Source organism: Oryctolagus cuniculus, chromosome 8 (assembly GCF_964237555.1).
Source record: "Oryctolagus cuniculus chromosome 8, mOryCun1.1, whole genome shotgun sequence".
Taxonomy (NCBI): domain Eukaryota; kingdom Metazoa; phylum Chordata; class Mammalia; order Lagomorpha; family Leporidae; genus Oryctolagus; species Oryctolagus cuniculus.
This window is the reverse complement of record NC_091439.1, coordinates 55009419-55023612: the sequence shown is the minus strand read 5'-3', so window position 1 is coordinate 55023612 and position 14194 is coordinate 55009419. Positions and strand designations below refer to the sequence as shown.

The 14194-nt window shown below is 39.5% G+C and overlaps 1 protein-coding gene across 4 annotated transcripts in view; it reads left to right on the top strand.

Annotated features, from left to right (window-relative positions):
• EGF (epidermal growth factor) overlaps positions 1-14194 on the top strand; it is a 97372-nt gene that overhangs the window by 53003 nt on the left and 30175 nt on the right. For 2 of the 4 annotated variants that reach the window (XM_070047750.1, XM_017347349.3), the window contains 3 exons: positions 8603-8770; positions 9499-9648; positions 12261-12383. In XM_070047750.1, coding sequence (XP_069903851.1) covers positions 8603-8770; positions 9499-9648; positions 12261-12383 — 441 coding nt within the window. The remainder of the gene's footprint in view (positions 1-8602; positions 8771-9498; positions 9649-12260; positions 12384-14194) is intronic. The other 2 variants (XM_070047751.1, XM_070047749.1) reach the window with 1 other exon arrangement.

Here is a 14194-nt window from a genome sequence, read left to right as displayed (position 1 = left end):
CCTGGAGGAAGCTCCCGGCTCCTGGCTTTGGATCAGCGCAGCTCTAGCTGTTGCGGCCATTTGTGTGTTGAGCTAATGGATGTAAGACTTCTCTCTCTCTTTACCTCTGCCTCTGCCTCTCTGTAACTCTGACTTTCAAATAAATAAATAAATCTTAAAAAAAAATTAGAGAACATTTGGGAAACCCTGCAAGACATTCACAGAGGCAAAGAGTTCTTGTGAAAGACCCAGAGGCACAGGCAATCAAAGCCAAAATTAACAAATGAGATTACATCAAATTGAGAAACTTCTGTACTGCAAAAGAAAACTCAGGAAAGTGAAGAGGCAACCAACAGAATGAGAGAAATTATTTGCAAACTATGCAACTGATAAAGGATTAATAACCAGAATATAGAGAGAGATCAAGAAAATTCACAAAACAAAACAACCAACCCAGTTAGAAATGGGCCAAAGACTTAAGTAGACAGTTTTCTTTTCTTTTTAAAAGATTTATTAATTTGAAAGTCAGAGTTGCACAGAGAGAGATGGAGAGGCAGAGAAAGAGAGGTTTTTCATCTGCTGGTTCACTTCCCAGTTGGCTGCAATGGCTGGAGCTATGCCAGGATTGAGAAGCTTCCTCTGGGTCTTCCCACGTGGGTGCAGGGGGCCACGGACTTGGGCCATTTTCACTGCTTTCCTAGGCCGTAGCAGAGAGCTGGATTGAAAGTAGGGCAGCCGGGACTTGAACCAGCATCCATATGGGATGCCATTCCTGCAGGCAGCAGCTTTACCTGATATGCCACAGTGCTGGCTCCAGACATTTTTCAAAAGAGGAAATCCAAATGTCAACAGGCGCATGAAAAAATGTTCAGTATCAGTAGCTGTCAGGGAAATGCGAATCAAAACCACAATGAGTTTTACCTCACCACAGTTAGAATGGCTTTCATACAGAAATCAACAAACAAATGCTGGTGAGGATGCAGGGAAAGGTAACCTAATCCAGTGTTGATGGGAATGTAAACTGGTAAAGCCATTATGGAAGACCTTTTGGAGATGCTTCAGAAATCTGAACATAGACCTACCATATGCCCCTGCCATCCCACTGCTGGAAATTTACCCAAGGGAAATGAAATCAACAAATAAAAGAGTTATCTGCACCCCATGTTTATTGCAGCTCAGTTCATAATAGCTAGGACATGGAGTCAACCTAAATGCCTGTCAACTAAAGACTGGATAAAGAAATTATGGCATATGTATTCTATGGAATACTACACAGTGGTTAAAAAAAATGAAATATGGTCATTTGCAACAAAATGAAAGAATATGAAAAACATCATACTTAGTGAAATAAGCCAGTCCCAAAGGGACAAATACCATATGTTCTCCCTGATCCGTGATAACTAACAGAGCACCTAAAAGGAAATCTGTAGAAGTGGAATTGACACTTTGAGAAGCAATTATTTGAACAGCCCTTGTCTTGACTGTCAAGGAACAGTGTTGTTTTTTCCCCTCTTCTTCATACTATTTGTTGAACTCTTTACTTAACATAGAGTTAATCTTATATAATAAAGTCAGTTTAAAATAGATCTCAGTAAAAAATGAGTGGAAATAAGATAGGGAGGCATAGGTTTATAACTTTAAATCTATGTAGTTCTGCGTACATTCCTATGGACTTACATCTAAGGGTACAGTTTAAAAACTTGCCATGGGACCCAAAATTCCATTAAGCTAGGTGGTAAAAATGTCATCTTAAGTGTTAAAGTGACCATTTTAAGTGTTAAAATGACCATATAGATAGGATTAAGTGTTAAAGGGATCATATAAAGAAGATCAAGTGTCTGGTAATAATAATAGAATTAAAAAGGAGAGAATGTTCCAACATGGGAAGTAGCCCACACAGCAGACTCATAGAATGACAATTGCTTTAAATAGCTCTCTGACCTCAGAATCAGCCCTTAAGGCATTCTGGTCTGGCTGAAAAGCCCATGAGAGCATTTCAGGCATGGAAAACAAAAACATTTCCTATATGAAGGATCTCTGTGAGTGAGGGCTCAGTGGAAAGAAGTGGCCATCAAAGAAGGATGTACTTTTCTCTGAAGGGAGGAGAGAACGTCCACTATGCTTATGGCCTTGTCTAAATACTGATAGATTGTGAATTCAAAAGGCTTCTGTAGCCTTGGCAGCTCATATCAAGAGCCTCAGGTGATCACTGACATCATACATAAGAGTGTTAGTTGTTAAATTAACAGCAGGAGTCAGTGGGCACTTACTTCCCATGCAGGACTTCTATCCTCAATGAGTTTTATTATGAGAATTAACTGTAATACTTGTTCTCAAACAGTGTGTGTGTGTGTGTGTGTGTCTATGTGTGTGTGCAAGTTGTTGACATCTTTACTTAGTATAGAGTTGGTCTTCCATGTATAAAGTTAATTGCAACTGAATCTTAATGGAAAATGCGACTGGGTATGGGAGAGGGAGGAGGAAGTGGGGTGAGAGTAGGGGTGGGAGGGCAGGTATGGTGGGAAGAATCAGTATATTCCTAAAGTTGTACTTATGAAATTTGTACTCATTAAATGAAAGACTTATTTGGGGAAAAAAAAAGAAAATATCATTTCACAAAAGTGGTAATCTCACTTTTAGGTATTAATGAATATCAGTCAATTGATATCATGTATGAAGAATAATATTTTCTTCCCTATGGTATTTTGAGAGTTTGCATGGTGTGTTGTGCATTTTCATAAACTTTAAAACATTATAGCCTATGCTTACTAGTAAAAGATGAGTGCAAATGGCCATGAGGTTATATAAGCAGTAGGAGATTCATTTTGACTCAGGAAATCAGCAAAGAGAACATTTGAATTTGGCCATGTGGCAAATAGATGGTAGAGCTTGGTCTTTTTTTTTTTTTTTTTTTTTTTGACAGGCAGAGTGCACAGTGAGAGAGAGAGACAGAGAGAAAGGTCTTCCTTTTTTGCCGTTGGTTCACCCTCCAATGGCCGCCGCGGCTGGCACGTTGCGGCCCGCGCACTGCGCTGATCCGATGGCAGGAGCCAGGTGCTTCTCCTGGTCTCCCATGGGGTGCAGGGCCCAAGTACTCAGGCCATCCTCCACTGCACTCCCTGGCCACAGCAGAGAGCTGGCCTGGAAGAAGGGCTACTGGGACAGAATCCGGCGCCCTGACCGGGACTAGAACCCGGTGTGCCGGCGCCGCAAGGCGGAGGATTAGCCTAGTGAGCCACGGCGCCGGCCAAGAGCTTGGTCTTAATATGTTGGTACTGCTAGGATATATTGACTGAAATTTATTCTGAATTTACTAGGGAGCTATTGAATATTCTTCAGCAGATGGTATCTTAGGATAACCAATCACTTATGAAACAGGATAAAGGGTAGGTTGGAATTTGGAGAACGGAAATCAGTTAAGAGGCTACATGGGTGTCCATGCAAGAGTTAATGAAGGCCTGACCTAGAACATTGTTATTTAAAAGTGAATTGAAGGCTATTAAAGGTGTTTGTGAATGAGAAATTGAGAGGATTTGGTAACAGATTGGATATAGAACAAGAGAGCCAGGGAGGTGTTAAAGATGATTTGGAGATTTAGACATTATTTGGTTGGGAAGATGAAAAAACATGGTTTCTTGTTTAGGAATAATCTAACAAATTAATAATTTGCAAAAGATATATTTTTGCTTATTCCTTTGGTTTAAAAAGTTTAGAAATGTTTATTTTTACTTACTGAAAGGCAGACAGAGAAAGAGGGAGAGTGAGAACATTATCTGCTGATTCACTCCCTAAGTACCTGCAACAGCCAGAACTCGGCCAGGCTGAAGTCAGAAGCCAGGAACTGAGTCAGGACGTCCCATGTAGGTTGCAGGGAGCCAGCCACTTGCGCCATTACTTGCTGTCTCTGAGGGTACAAATTGGTAGGAAACTGGAATCAGGAGTGGGGCCAGCACTTGAGTCCAGGCACTCCAATAAGAGGAGGGGAGCCTCGTGATGTTCTAGCCACTGCACAGGATTCTCACTCCTCTTTAGTTTTAGAGGTCATAAATGTCTATATTTTCATTATACATGAAATAGAACAAAATAAATTAATTTAAAATTTTATAGAATTCTAAGATTCTTTAAAAATTAAATGCTTACAGTAAATAATAAACTTGTATACAATCTTCAACTTTATCCACTCATGCTCTTTAAAAAATATTTATTGATTCTAAATAGGAAGTAGAGATACAGTGGAGCCTGTGTGATTTTTATGAAATCATGGATAATGGTGGAATATATACAGTATTTTTTAAGATTTATTTTATTTGTTTGAAAGGCAGAGTTAAAGAGAGAGGTAGAGCCAAAGAGGGAGAGGGAGGGAGGGAGGGAAAGAGAGAGAGAGAGAGAGAGAAAGAAAGAGATATCTTCCATCTGCTGGTTCACTCCCCAGATGACTGCAATGTCCGGAGTTGAGCTGATCTGAAGCTAGGAGCCAGGAACTTCTTCCAGGTCTCCCACAAGGGTGCATGGACCCAAGGACTTGGGCCATCTTCTACTGCTTTCCCAGGCCATGGCAGAGAGCTGGATTGGAATAGGTGTAGCCAGGACTTGAACTGGTACCCATATGGGATGTTGGCATTGCAGGCTGGGGCTTTAACCCACTGCAAACAGTAGCAACCCCTACATACAGTATTTTTAAAAATACATTGCTTAAATATTTGTAAATGTAAACCTATAGCTTTGGTATAAAAGGGTAGAATGGGATTTGAAAATTCCTAACCAGAATATAAAGACACCATATTCTTTTAAAAAAAAAGCATATCAGATATTTTGTGAATGATATGTGTTTTTACTGTAATCTATAACTAATGACTTTCTATTGATGGGCATTTTCAAATAATTTTGTATTAAATAATCTAACCATTCTCATCATTATAGTGCCATCTACTGGCACTGTCAACTGCCATCTACTGACACCTGTCAACTCTAATTCATTATTTTATTTATTGGGATAAGAGGAGAAAAGAGAGTGTACTCCCAACCACTAGTTCATTACCCAAGCATCTGCAACAGCCTGAGCTAGATCATGGCCAAATCTGGCAGATGGGAATGCAATCCACATCTTCCCAATGGGTGGCAGGAATCTGATTACTGGAGCCATTGCTTCTGTCTCCCAGAATTTGCATTAGTTGGTAAGCTGGAATGAGGAGCCACAGCCTGGAATCAAACTCAGGTACACTGACGTAGATATAAACATTTAACTGCTAGATTGAATACCTACTGCCAGGATTTTTAAAGGAAAGGTTGAAGTAATTCATTCTTAATTTTAAAATGCAACTGATTGTGCCTCTTGTATTTAAAAAATAAGGAAGATTATGTCTAGTTTGGGGTATCTGTTGAAACACTATAGCTAATTTTTTTTAAAATAATAGAAATACCAGGTTTAGTAAGAATTTAAGGGAAAAGGGGAGTCAGTAAGGAACAATAACCTCTTCTGGGAAGATAAGATGCCCTCCTTATTTCCAGGAAAGATATGGGTTGAGTTTAGCCTAAATGGGAGGAAAACTGCGAACAAAACTCTCCAGAGTTGATTTTAAAAGAAATAAAACTTTGGCTGCACAGTCATAAAAAGTACCCCTGATAAACCATGCAGATTGCACATTTGGGTTTGCAGCACACTCTCAGCAACCATTCAACATGTCAGATGCCACTCAAACATCTTCACCTAGGTGCTGTGCAGGTAGTCACACTGGCAGTTCCCCAGGCAGCAGGAAAAAACACAGTTCAGCCTTTGTTATGAGTTAAAGTCATATAGCTAATTCTAACATGTGCCTCAACGTGGATGAACTTTGGGTACATTATGCTAAGTGAAATAAACCAGTCACAGAGAGACAAGTGCTGTACAATTCTGCCTATTTTTTTTTTTTTTTTGGTAAAATGTTCCGTTTATGCTTTAGGAGAACATGAAGATAAATATACCTTACATATTACAAATTTTAATATACAGGAAAGACCCACGCCCTCATTTGTCTAAACAGTCTGCTTAGTTTTTAAACCCTGATGAGCACACGGCAGAACACACAGCAGGTGGCAGACCCGGGTTGGCTCAGCTGGGCTCACTGCACAACAGCACGTGGATACGCATTCAAGATCCCTGCCCAGTGCAGGCGCCAGGGGTCGGGGTTCAGCCAGCTAGGCCGCGAGGGCGTCACTTCCTGAAGCGCTTGAAGAGGGGGTGCACGTGTTTCGTGGTGGCCTTGCTCCGGGATGAGTGGTACTCCATGTATACCGTGTCATCGGCCCCGGACATGGAACTCATGGTGCCGAAGCGGCGTGATGCCTGGCTGGACTTGGAGCCGAATTCTCCAGCAACCACCTCTTCCTCAGCGTCCAGATCGGTGGCTGCCAGCACTTTCTGTAACAGCTGCTGCTGCTCCTCTTTAGTGGAAATATCTGGAGCTGTCACACTATGGAAACAGTAGAATGGTGATTGCCAGAGGATGAAGGGGAAGGAAATGCAGAGCTGTTTGATGGGTTCAGAGTTTCAGGCTTACAAGATGTAAAGGTCTAGAGATCAATTGTGTAACAGTTTATGGATGTACTTACTAGTACTTACTCTCCTGAATGGTTCAGTTAGAAATGGTTAAAATGGCAAACTGTGTGGTACCACAATGAAAAGAAGTATAGATATATGAAAAATCTTGTTGCTATTCTTATGGTTTTACAGTAAGACCCCCTCATCTAAGGTTTTACTTTCCATAGTTTTAGCTACCTATGGTCAGTTGTAGTCTGAAAACATTAAATGGAAAAATGACAGAAATTAGCAATTCATAAATTTTATATAGCTTTTGTTATAGCAAGTAGTTATAATTGTTCTATTATTATTTGTAATCTTTCACTGTGCCTAATATAAAAAATTTACTATATGAATGTATGTATGAGAATACTTCAAAGTTCGTAGGAAATAGAATTAAAAGATAAGTTGATTTTGGTGCCAAAAGTTTTTTAAATCCCTGCATAGTTTTTTCATAATATGTATGCTGCATGAATTTATTTGAAGGTCTCTCATACAGGAAAAAAACAATATATGAATATAGGTTTGGTATTACGAATGATTTCAAGTGTCTGCAGAACACCTTGGATAATTCCTATAGATGGGGGAGACCGCTGTAATTTGGGACAAAAGGCTAAAGAATAAAATGAATCTTAATGATTCTGATCAATAATGAGTAGAGACTCGATGTCACTAAGACAAGTCATTTGAGTTTGCTGCCAGTAGAGGGAAACATTCATTCTAATTCATCAAATCGTTTGTTCATAGGCAAAAATATTGACCTCAGGAATGTGAGTGGACTTGACTCAAACTTCCAAGTTTGGGCCTGTTTAATTTTAGTTTCCAACTGTTTGAGAGAGCATGTTAAAACATTTCCCTGCTTATTAAGTTCGTGAATATATTATCAGAGCTGTTTCAGTGGTGTGAAGACCTGACCTGGGTTTGGTCAAGGTAGGCTCGGAATGAAACCCATTTAGGATTCAATAAGGGCCATGAAAATGGAGGCAGTAGATAATAAATGACTCTTAAAAGCTTGATTTTGTGGCAGGTATTTGGGGGGAGCAGTTAAGATGCCACTTGGAATGCCTGCATTCCATATCACATTTCCTAGATTCCAGTCTCTACTCAACTTTTAATCCCAGCTTCCTGAAAATGTACACCCTGAGAAGTGGGAGGTGATGGCTCAAGTACTTGAGTCCCTGCCACCCATGTGGGAGATCCAGATTGGGTTTCAGACTCCTGACTTTGGCTTGGCACAGCCCTTCTGTTGCAGGCATTTTGGGGAGTGAACCTACAGATTGAAGATTCGCTCTCTCTCTCTCTGTCTATTCCTTTCAAATTAAAAATCAATTGACTAGGAAGGTAAGGAAAGAGACAAGGAGAAGCCAGAGGGGATGAGGAGGTGAAGGTAGGACATTAATAGACTGAGGAATAGTAGCTAGTGGTATGAAAGAGTGAAATGGTAATTATTGATGGATCAAGGGCATAGAGAAGGCAGGAAGGATGACAGCAGGAGCACGTGTCAGTGGACTAATGGTAGATAAGAGGAGAGAGAAGAAGGGACATGTGTGTGTTGAGGGGGACTAATGCAGGAAAATGTATTGATAGACATGAGACTTTGGGGAGACTGTTAATTGTTTTAAATATTTGAAACATTTTTAACCTGTGGATTTGGTCTACTGTGTGTAACTACCACTCAAAAGACAAGGAACCCAGGGCAAAGAGCATAGCATAAAATTAACTCACTGGAGCTTAATATGTAAATAGTGACAGATGTGCTGATCACAGTAAATGCCCACCTTACCTACTTCTTGGTGCATTTAAATCAGCCTACATTCTCTCACTTTCCGAAGGTTGGATGATAATGGGCTTTCCTAGGACTTCATACGGCCAGGCTCCCATTCTCAAATGAGGGGTCCTTTATTCTATGGGTTCTCCTTTACGTGATTGTAAACCAATAGCTTGTACCTTATCTGAGCAGCCAAAGTCCTGCTTTAGTATTGGAACTGTGTTAGTTTCAAACCTGTCTTTTTGTAAATTTTCATCACCAAGATAAGGGTATACCTAATGGGTCTGAATTATTTCCAGGTCATCCATTTGCTGTAGCTGTTTTTGAGGATCATGTGTGGTTCTCAGATTGGGCTATGCCATCGGTAATAAGAATGAACAAGAGGACTGGCAAAAACAGGGTACGTCTGCGAGGCAGCATGCTGAAGCCCTCATCACTGGTTGTGGTCCATCCATTGGCAAAACCAGGTACACGGGAGAAGTAACGCAGTCATTCCTTGGCTACATAATCTGTGACTATTTTAATTGATGGTGGGCAGCAGGGGCAGAGTAATCTGCAGAGATATTAACATTTTTTGAGATTTGGACTTCATTTAAACTAAGACGGTCTGGTAGTTTGGTAACTTAGTCTTTATCCTCAATTTGGTAATTTTGGTAATTTGGGCCTTTATCCTTTCAATATCTTTTCTTTTTCCTGAACAGATTTTACATGCTGGCTACATTCCCAACACCCTTGGGTTAAAGGCACTGAGGGTAGGCAGTTTAGATACCTGTCCTGGAAGCCTCCACACACACTTGGGTCTTTGCCCTCCTCCTGAGAGTGCTGGGGAGTGAGTGTCAGCCAGGAGTAGGCAAATGCAAAAGGCACCCAACTGCCTACAGTTGCTCTTCTTTCTGAATTGCCCTTTGTCAGTCTGGCTAGATGGTGAGTCAGCAAATAGGAATCACATCTGACTAAAGAGCTCCTTGAACCAGAGCACTGTCTGTACTCAGTAAATACTCAGAAGGCAGTGGCATTCGGAGCTTCTCTTAGAATCAGGAGCTCATTATGGGAACTCTTCGGAAACAGCTCTCAACACACTCTCTGTTTAGATTCTGTCAGTTTTCGTTCCCAAAAGCTGTAGACTGTGATTTGCATCAACAACATCCCTTTCATCTCCAAATCCATCTGTGAATTTGCCTCTCTTCTCTACTAGGAGCAGATCCCTGCTTACATCAAAATGGAGGCTGTGAACATATTTGCGAAGGGAGATTTGGAACTGCTCAGTGTTCGTGTCGTGAAGGTTTTATGAAATCCCCAGATGGGAAAAAGTGCTTGTCTCTAAATGCTGTTCAGATGTGGGCAGGTAACTTGATAAGTTATGTAGCTAAAGTACCCTGCTGTGGCTCAGGAATACAGCTGTACAACTGTCCCTGTACTTCTACTGATTTCTAATTCTGTTACTAAAAACTTCTGTGTTTAAGAAAGCTAAGAGTATGTTTGAGTTCTTCCCTTCTAAGTTTTGGGTTCCTTAGACACTGGCCTCTAATTGTAAAAGTCTTAAGTTGTAATCCCAACATTTTCCCATTTGCTGTTGAGTGGGTCCATGCATTTTCTCAAATTTGTAAAAATGTTTAGAGATGTATTGTTTAGAAGTTCTATGTCCTCAATTTTAGAGGTAGTCATATACAACCCCTCAACCACAAGCAGGTATTAATATAAGAAGTAAAGTCTTGGGGCTGGCACTGTGGTTCACTCAGTTAATCCCTCGCCTGCAGCGCTGGTATCCCATATCGGCACCAGTTCTAGTCCCGGTTACTCCTCTTCCAGTCCAGCTCTCTGCTGTGGCATGGAAAGGCAGTGGAGGATGGCCCAGGTGCTTGGGCCCCTGTACCCACATGGGAGACCATGAGGAAGCACCTGGCTCCTGGCTTCGGATCGGCATAGCTCTGGCTGTAGCAGCCATTTGGGGGGTGAACCAACAGAAGGAAGACCTTTCTCTCTGCCTCTCTCACTGTCTATCTGTCAAATAAAAAAAGAAAAAGAATTAAAGTCTTTGATTTAAAAAAAGAAAAGTGTGAGAAATTTAACCTGAGAAGGCTTTCATCCACTTTTTAACAAACTAAATATGATTTTGAGGAAGAGAAATGAAAAGGAAACCAAGTGTGATGTGTAACCAGTAGTACTGATTTGCCTCCCTTCAATGTGTGTACCAAAGAATTTAGGCATTTTTGGACTCACCTCTTGATATGTTTCTACCAAAAATGAGTCAATAGTAATTTAAATTTTATTAAAGCATTTTTAAAGACTTTGTGATTATCTAGTAGGCACAGTCAACATATAGATAGATAACAAATAAATGGATTTATCTATCCATAGAACAGAATTGGATATTTTGGTGATTTTCAAAGTTTTCTATTACTTTCTCTGCTTAGGACAACAGTTTCAAAACTCTTAGTTTTGACCCCTTTATAAACTCTTAAAAATTGAGAGCTACAAAGAGTTTTTATCTGTGCCTATCTGTCAATGTTCACGATATTAAAATTAAAACAAAATTTAAAGATTTATATTGAAATTACAACCATAAATCCATTGTCTATTAAAAGTACATTTTTACAAAACTGAAATAAGTATATTTTTTAAATGAAAAGGCCTATAGTGAGAAGAGCAGTGTTGTTTTGCATTTATACATGGTTTTGATGTCTGACTTAATAGAGGACAGCTGGACTCTCATAGCCACTTCTGTGTTCAGTCTGTTGTTGTGTTTTTCTTTTTTTAATCAGTAAAGAAAATCTGGCCTCTCACTGATGTGAGGTTGTAAAAGGGAATACTATTTAATCCCCTTTTAAATGTCTTTTTGAATAGTGTTCTTTTGATACTGTACCAAAGCCAGTAGTCTCTTAAAGCTCAGTGGCAATGTGGATTTTGACAGTGACAACAAACACAGTTAGTTGTTGTCCTTGAAGTGACAGACTCACTTCATTCATTTTGAGAAAATGCTTGCCGAATACCCAAGTCTTAATAGCACAATTTGTCTGCCAATTTTTTAAAGTAAAAATCATGTCACATGGAGGGAAAAGAGGCTAGTCCCCAAAAAATTGCTTAAATGCTTAAGTGCTTTTCCTCTCGACAGCCGCCATTGCTTCAGTATGCATGGAAACTAATAATGTGTGTTGTTCCTTTTATAAAACAGACTATCGCAAAGCTATACAGTCAATGGTTGAGAGTTTTACAAATTAATAACTCTTATTTCTTAAGTACAATCTTCTTGCGAAACATTTAAAAAAATGTGTAGAATTTGGTGTCATTGCTTTGACTAGTGCTTTGGCTGTATCAATGCAAGTGAACACAGTGAAAAGAAGCAAAGACCATCCAATTATTAATACACAGTTTTGACCAAATGAACTTTGTGCATTGGGTCCTCCGAGGGTCCACACAGCACAATTTAGAGAACTGCTGCCTTAGAGAATCCATTTCTCCATGTTTTTGGGTGAATGGGAAGGAGCATACAGGAATCCCATGCCGCTATTACATCATGGCTTCTTTATGTCCTTTCATATTTTAACATGCAGATAATATGAAGCTAATGTAAACATAAAAGCAACTTAAAGGTCAGGGCGTGTGTATGGAAGACAGGCTGGGGAGATCATCCCTCTAGTAGGTCATCAATAAAGGCAGCCTGGGATTATCAACTGTGTTCATAAGGAATTTGGTATTTGATAGAGGCTAAAAGAGCCCTACCCTCTTTCCCTCCTTGCTCCCTACCCTCCAAATATTTAGGTGCATTGAGTGAAACTGGAAGGATATGGGATAGCAGAGTGAGGTTTCCTGAATCACCCAGACCCTGCCAGTTTCCGGGAATCCTCTTATGCCAGAATGAGTCTGAACTGACAATCAGTGAATTAGCCATAAATATGAATTAAAACACACGTCCCTTGAAATAGGAAAGCCAAACTAATTGAATCTGTTAACCTTCAGCAGGTGGTGAAGCAGATCCAAGTAACCAAGCAACACCATTGGACACCTTGTTGAAGAGTAGATCCTCAGAAGATAATGTTACAGAATCTCAACACATGCTGGTGACTGAGATCATGGTGTCAGGTATGAGCAGCACTGCCTTGGTTCCAGCAGTTTCTGTCTGATACATGAGAAATTCTGTATTCTCTCTTAATGTTGGCTAAACCCACACAAAGTTAATGAAACCAAACCTTAGAATCCAGTCCTTCTCTTTGGACAGGATGCCTGAGGGAGATGCCTCCATATTAGACTACACATAAAAACTGTGTACCTTGAGAGTTTTTAGAATGAATGTTCTTTGAAGAGATACAAGACTACTTTAACCAGTTTGAGGAAAATGGAATTAAAAGATTATTTTGGTGTAAAAAATTTTGAAGTTCATGCAACTTTTCATACTTTAGATTTTCCATGAACTTTTTTAAGATCCCAGTATAGCTTGGAAACAAAAGTAGAAAATAGGACATAGTAGATTTAAATGTATCCCTGTCCATGTCTAACATTTGGGGAATTTGGTTCATCAAGCTGTACTTCCATGAAGATGAAGAACTGATAGTAATTGACAAGCAAATATAGGTTGATTGCTTCTACTGCTGCAGAAAGTCCATAAACAGCAAATGTTGGAATTCTCTGTTGCACATTCATCCAAAATGATAAGCAGTTCATTCTGTATGCAACAAGTTTAGGGAAACTAAGATTTTTATGTTTTCTTATGTTCTACAATGGTGCTTTAAAAAGTTTGTGGAAAATGAGTTAAAAGATAAGTTTATTTTGGTTCAAAAAGTGTTGCTATTCATGCATAGTGTTTTCATAATATGTATTTCCATGAACATTTTGAAGACTCGTCCATATTCACTAACTAGGCCGGTAGGTTTCAAAGAGAGTTTAGGGTTTAGCTAAGCCCTAGAGCTTCTGCAGTACCCACCCTCCTTCCTTCTAGGTCGGTGCCCTTGAATTAGCAATGCTTTGCAACATTTTCTTTGGTTATATCACTAAGTGACATTTTGTTTGAGCAAAACATTTATGGTTAAAAAAAAAAGTCTGAAAACCCCACATTAAAACATTTAAGCAAGTGCTTCACCCCAGATTTTGTCTGTAGAGAGAGAGGTCTTCCATTTGCTGGTTTACTCCCCAAATGGCCTCAATGGCCAAGACTGGACCATATGGAAGCCACCGTTAGGAGCTTCTTCTGGGGCCCCCATGAGGGTGCAGGGGCCCAAGCACTTAGGCTGTCTGCCACTGCTTTCCCAGGTTATCAGCAGGGAGCTGGATGGAAAGTGGAGTGGCTGGGACCAAAGTGCCACAGGTGGAACTTCACCCACTATGCCACAGTCCTGGTCCCTAATTTTTAATTAATGTTTTAACAGATTCAGTGTGCTTTGTAGATACAGTTCTAAGGACATAATTATATTCCCTTCCTCCCTCCTCCTCTCTTTCCCTTTCATTCTTCTTCCTGCTCCCTTTCTTTCTTTTTTTAGTTTTTGAGATAACATATTTTAAATTTATATTACAGTAGAAAGGCTTAATACTTCACCAAATAAGAAATTAACAAATAAAAAGCAAAAAGAGTCTAGTTTACTGGGAATAGACTAGCTATAAATAATAATTGAATGGAAAAATAACCATTTCACCCATATACAGTACATTTTAAAGTAATCACAGATAATTAAAACTGTAACATTCTTTTTTCTTTTTTCAAATTTTATTTAAGTTATATAAATTTCATGTATTTCATATATACAAATTCAGGTACATAATGATACTGCCAACCCTATCCACCCTCCCTCTCCCATTCCCACTCTTAATTTTTACAAAGATCTAGTTTCAGCTTACTTAATGATTGTAAATTAACCCTACGTGAAGTAAAAGAGTTCAAAAAATAGTATGAAGAAAAAAAA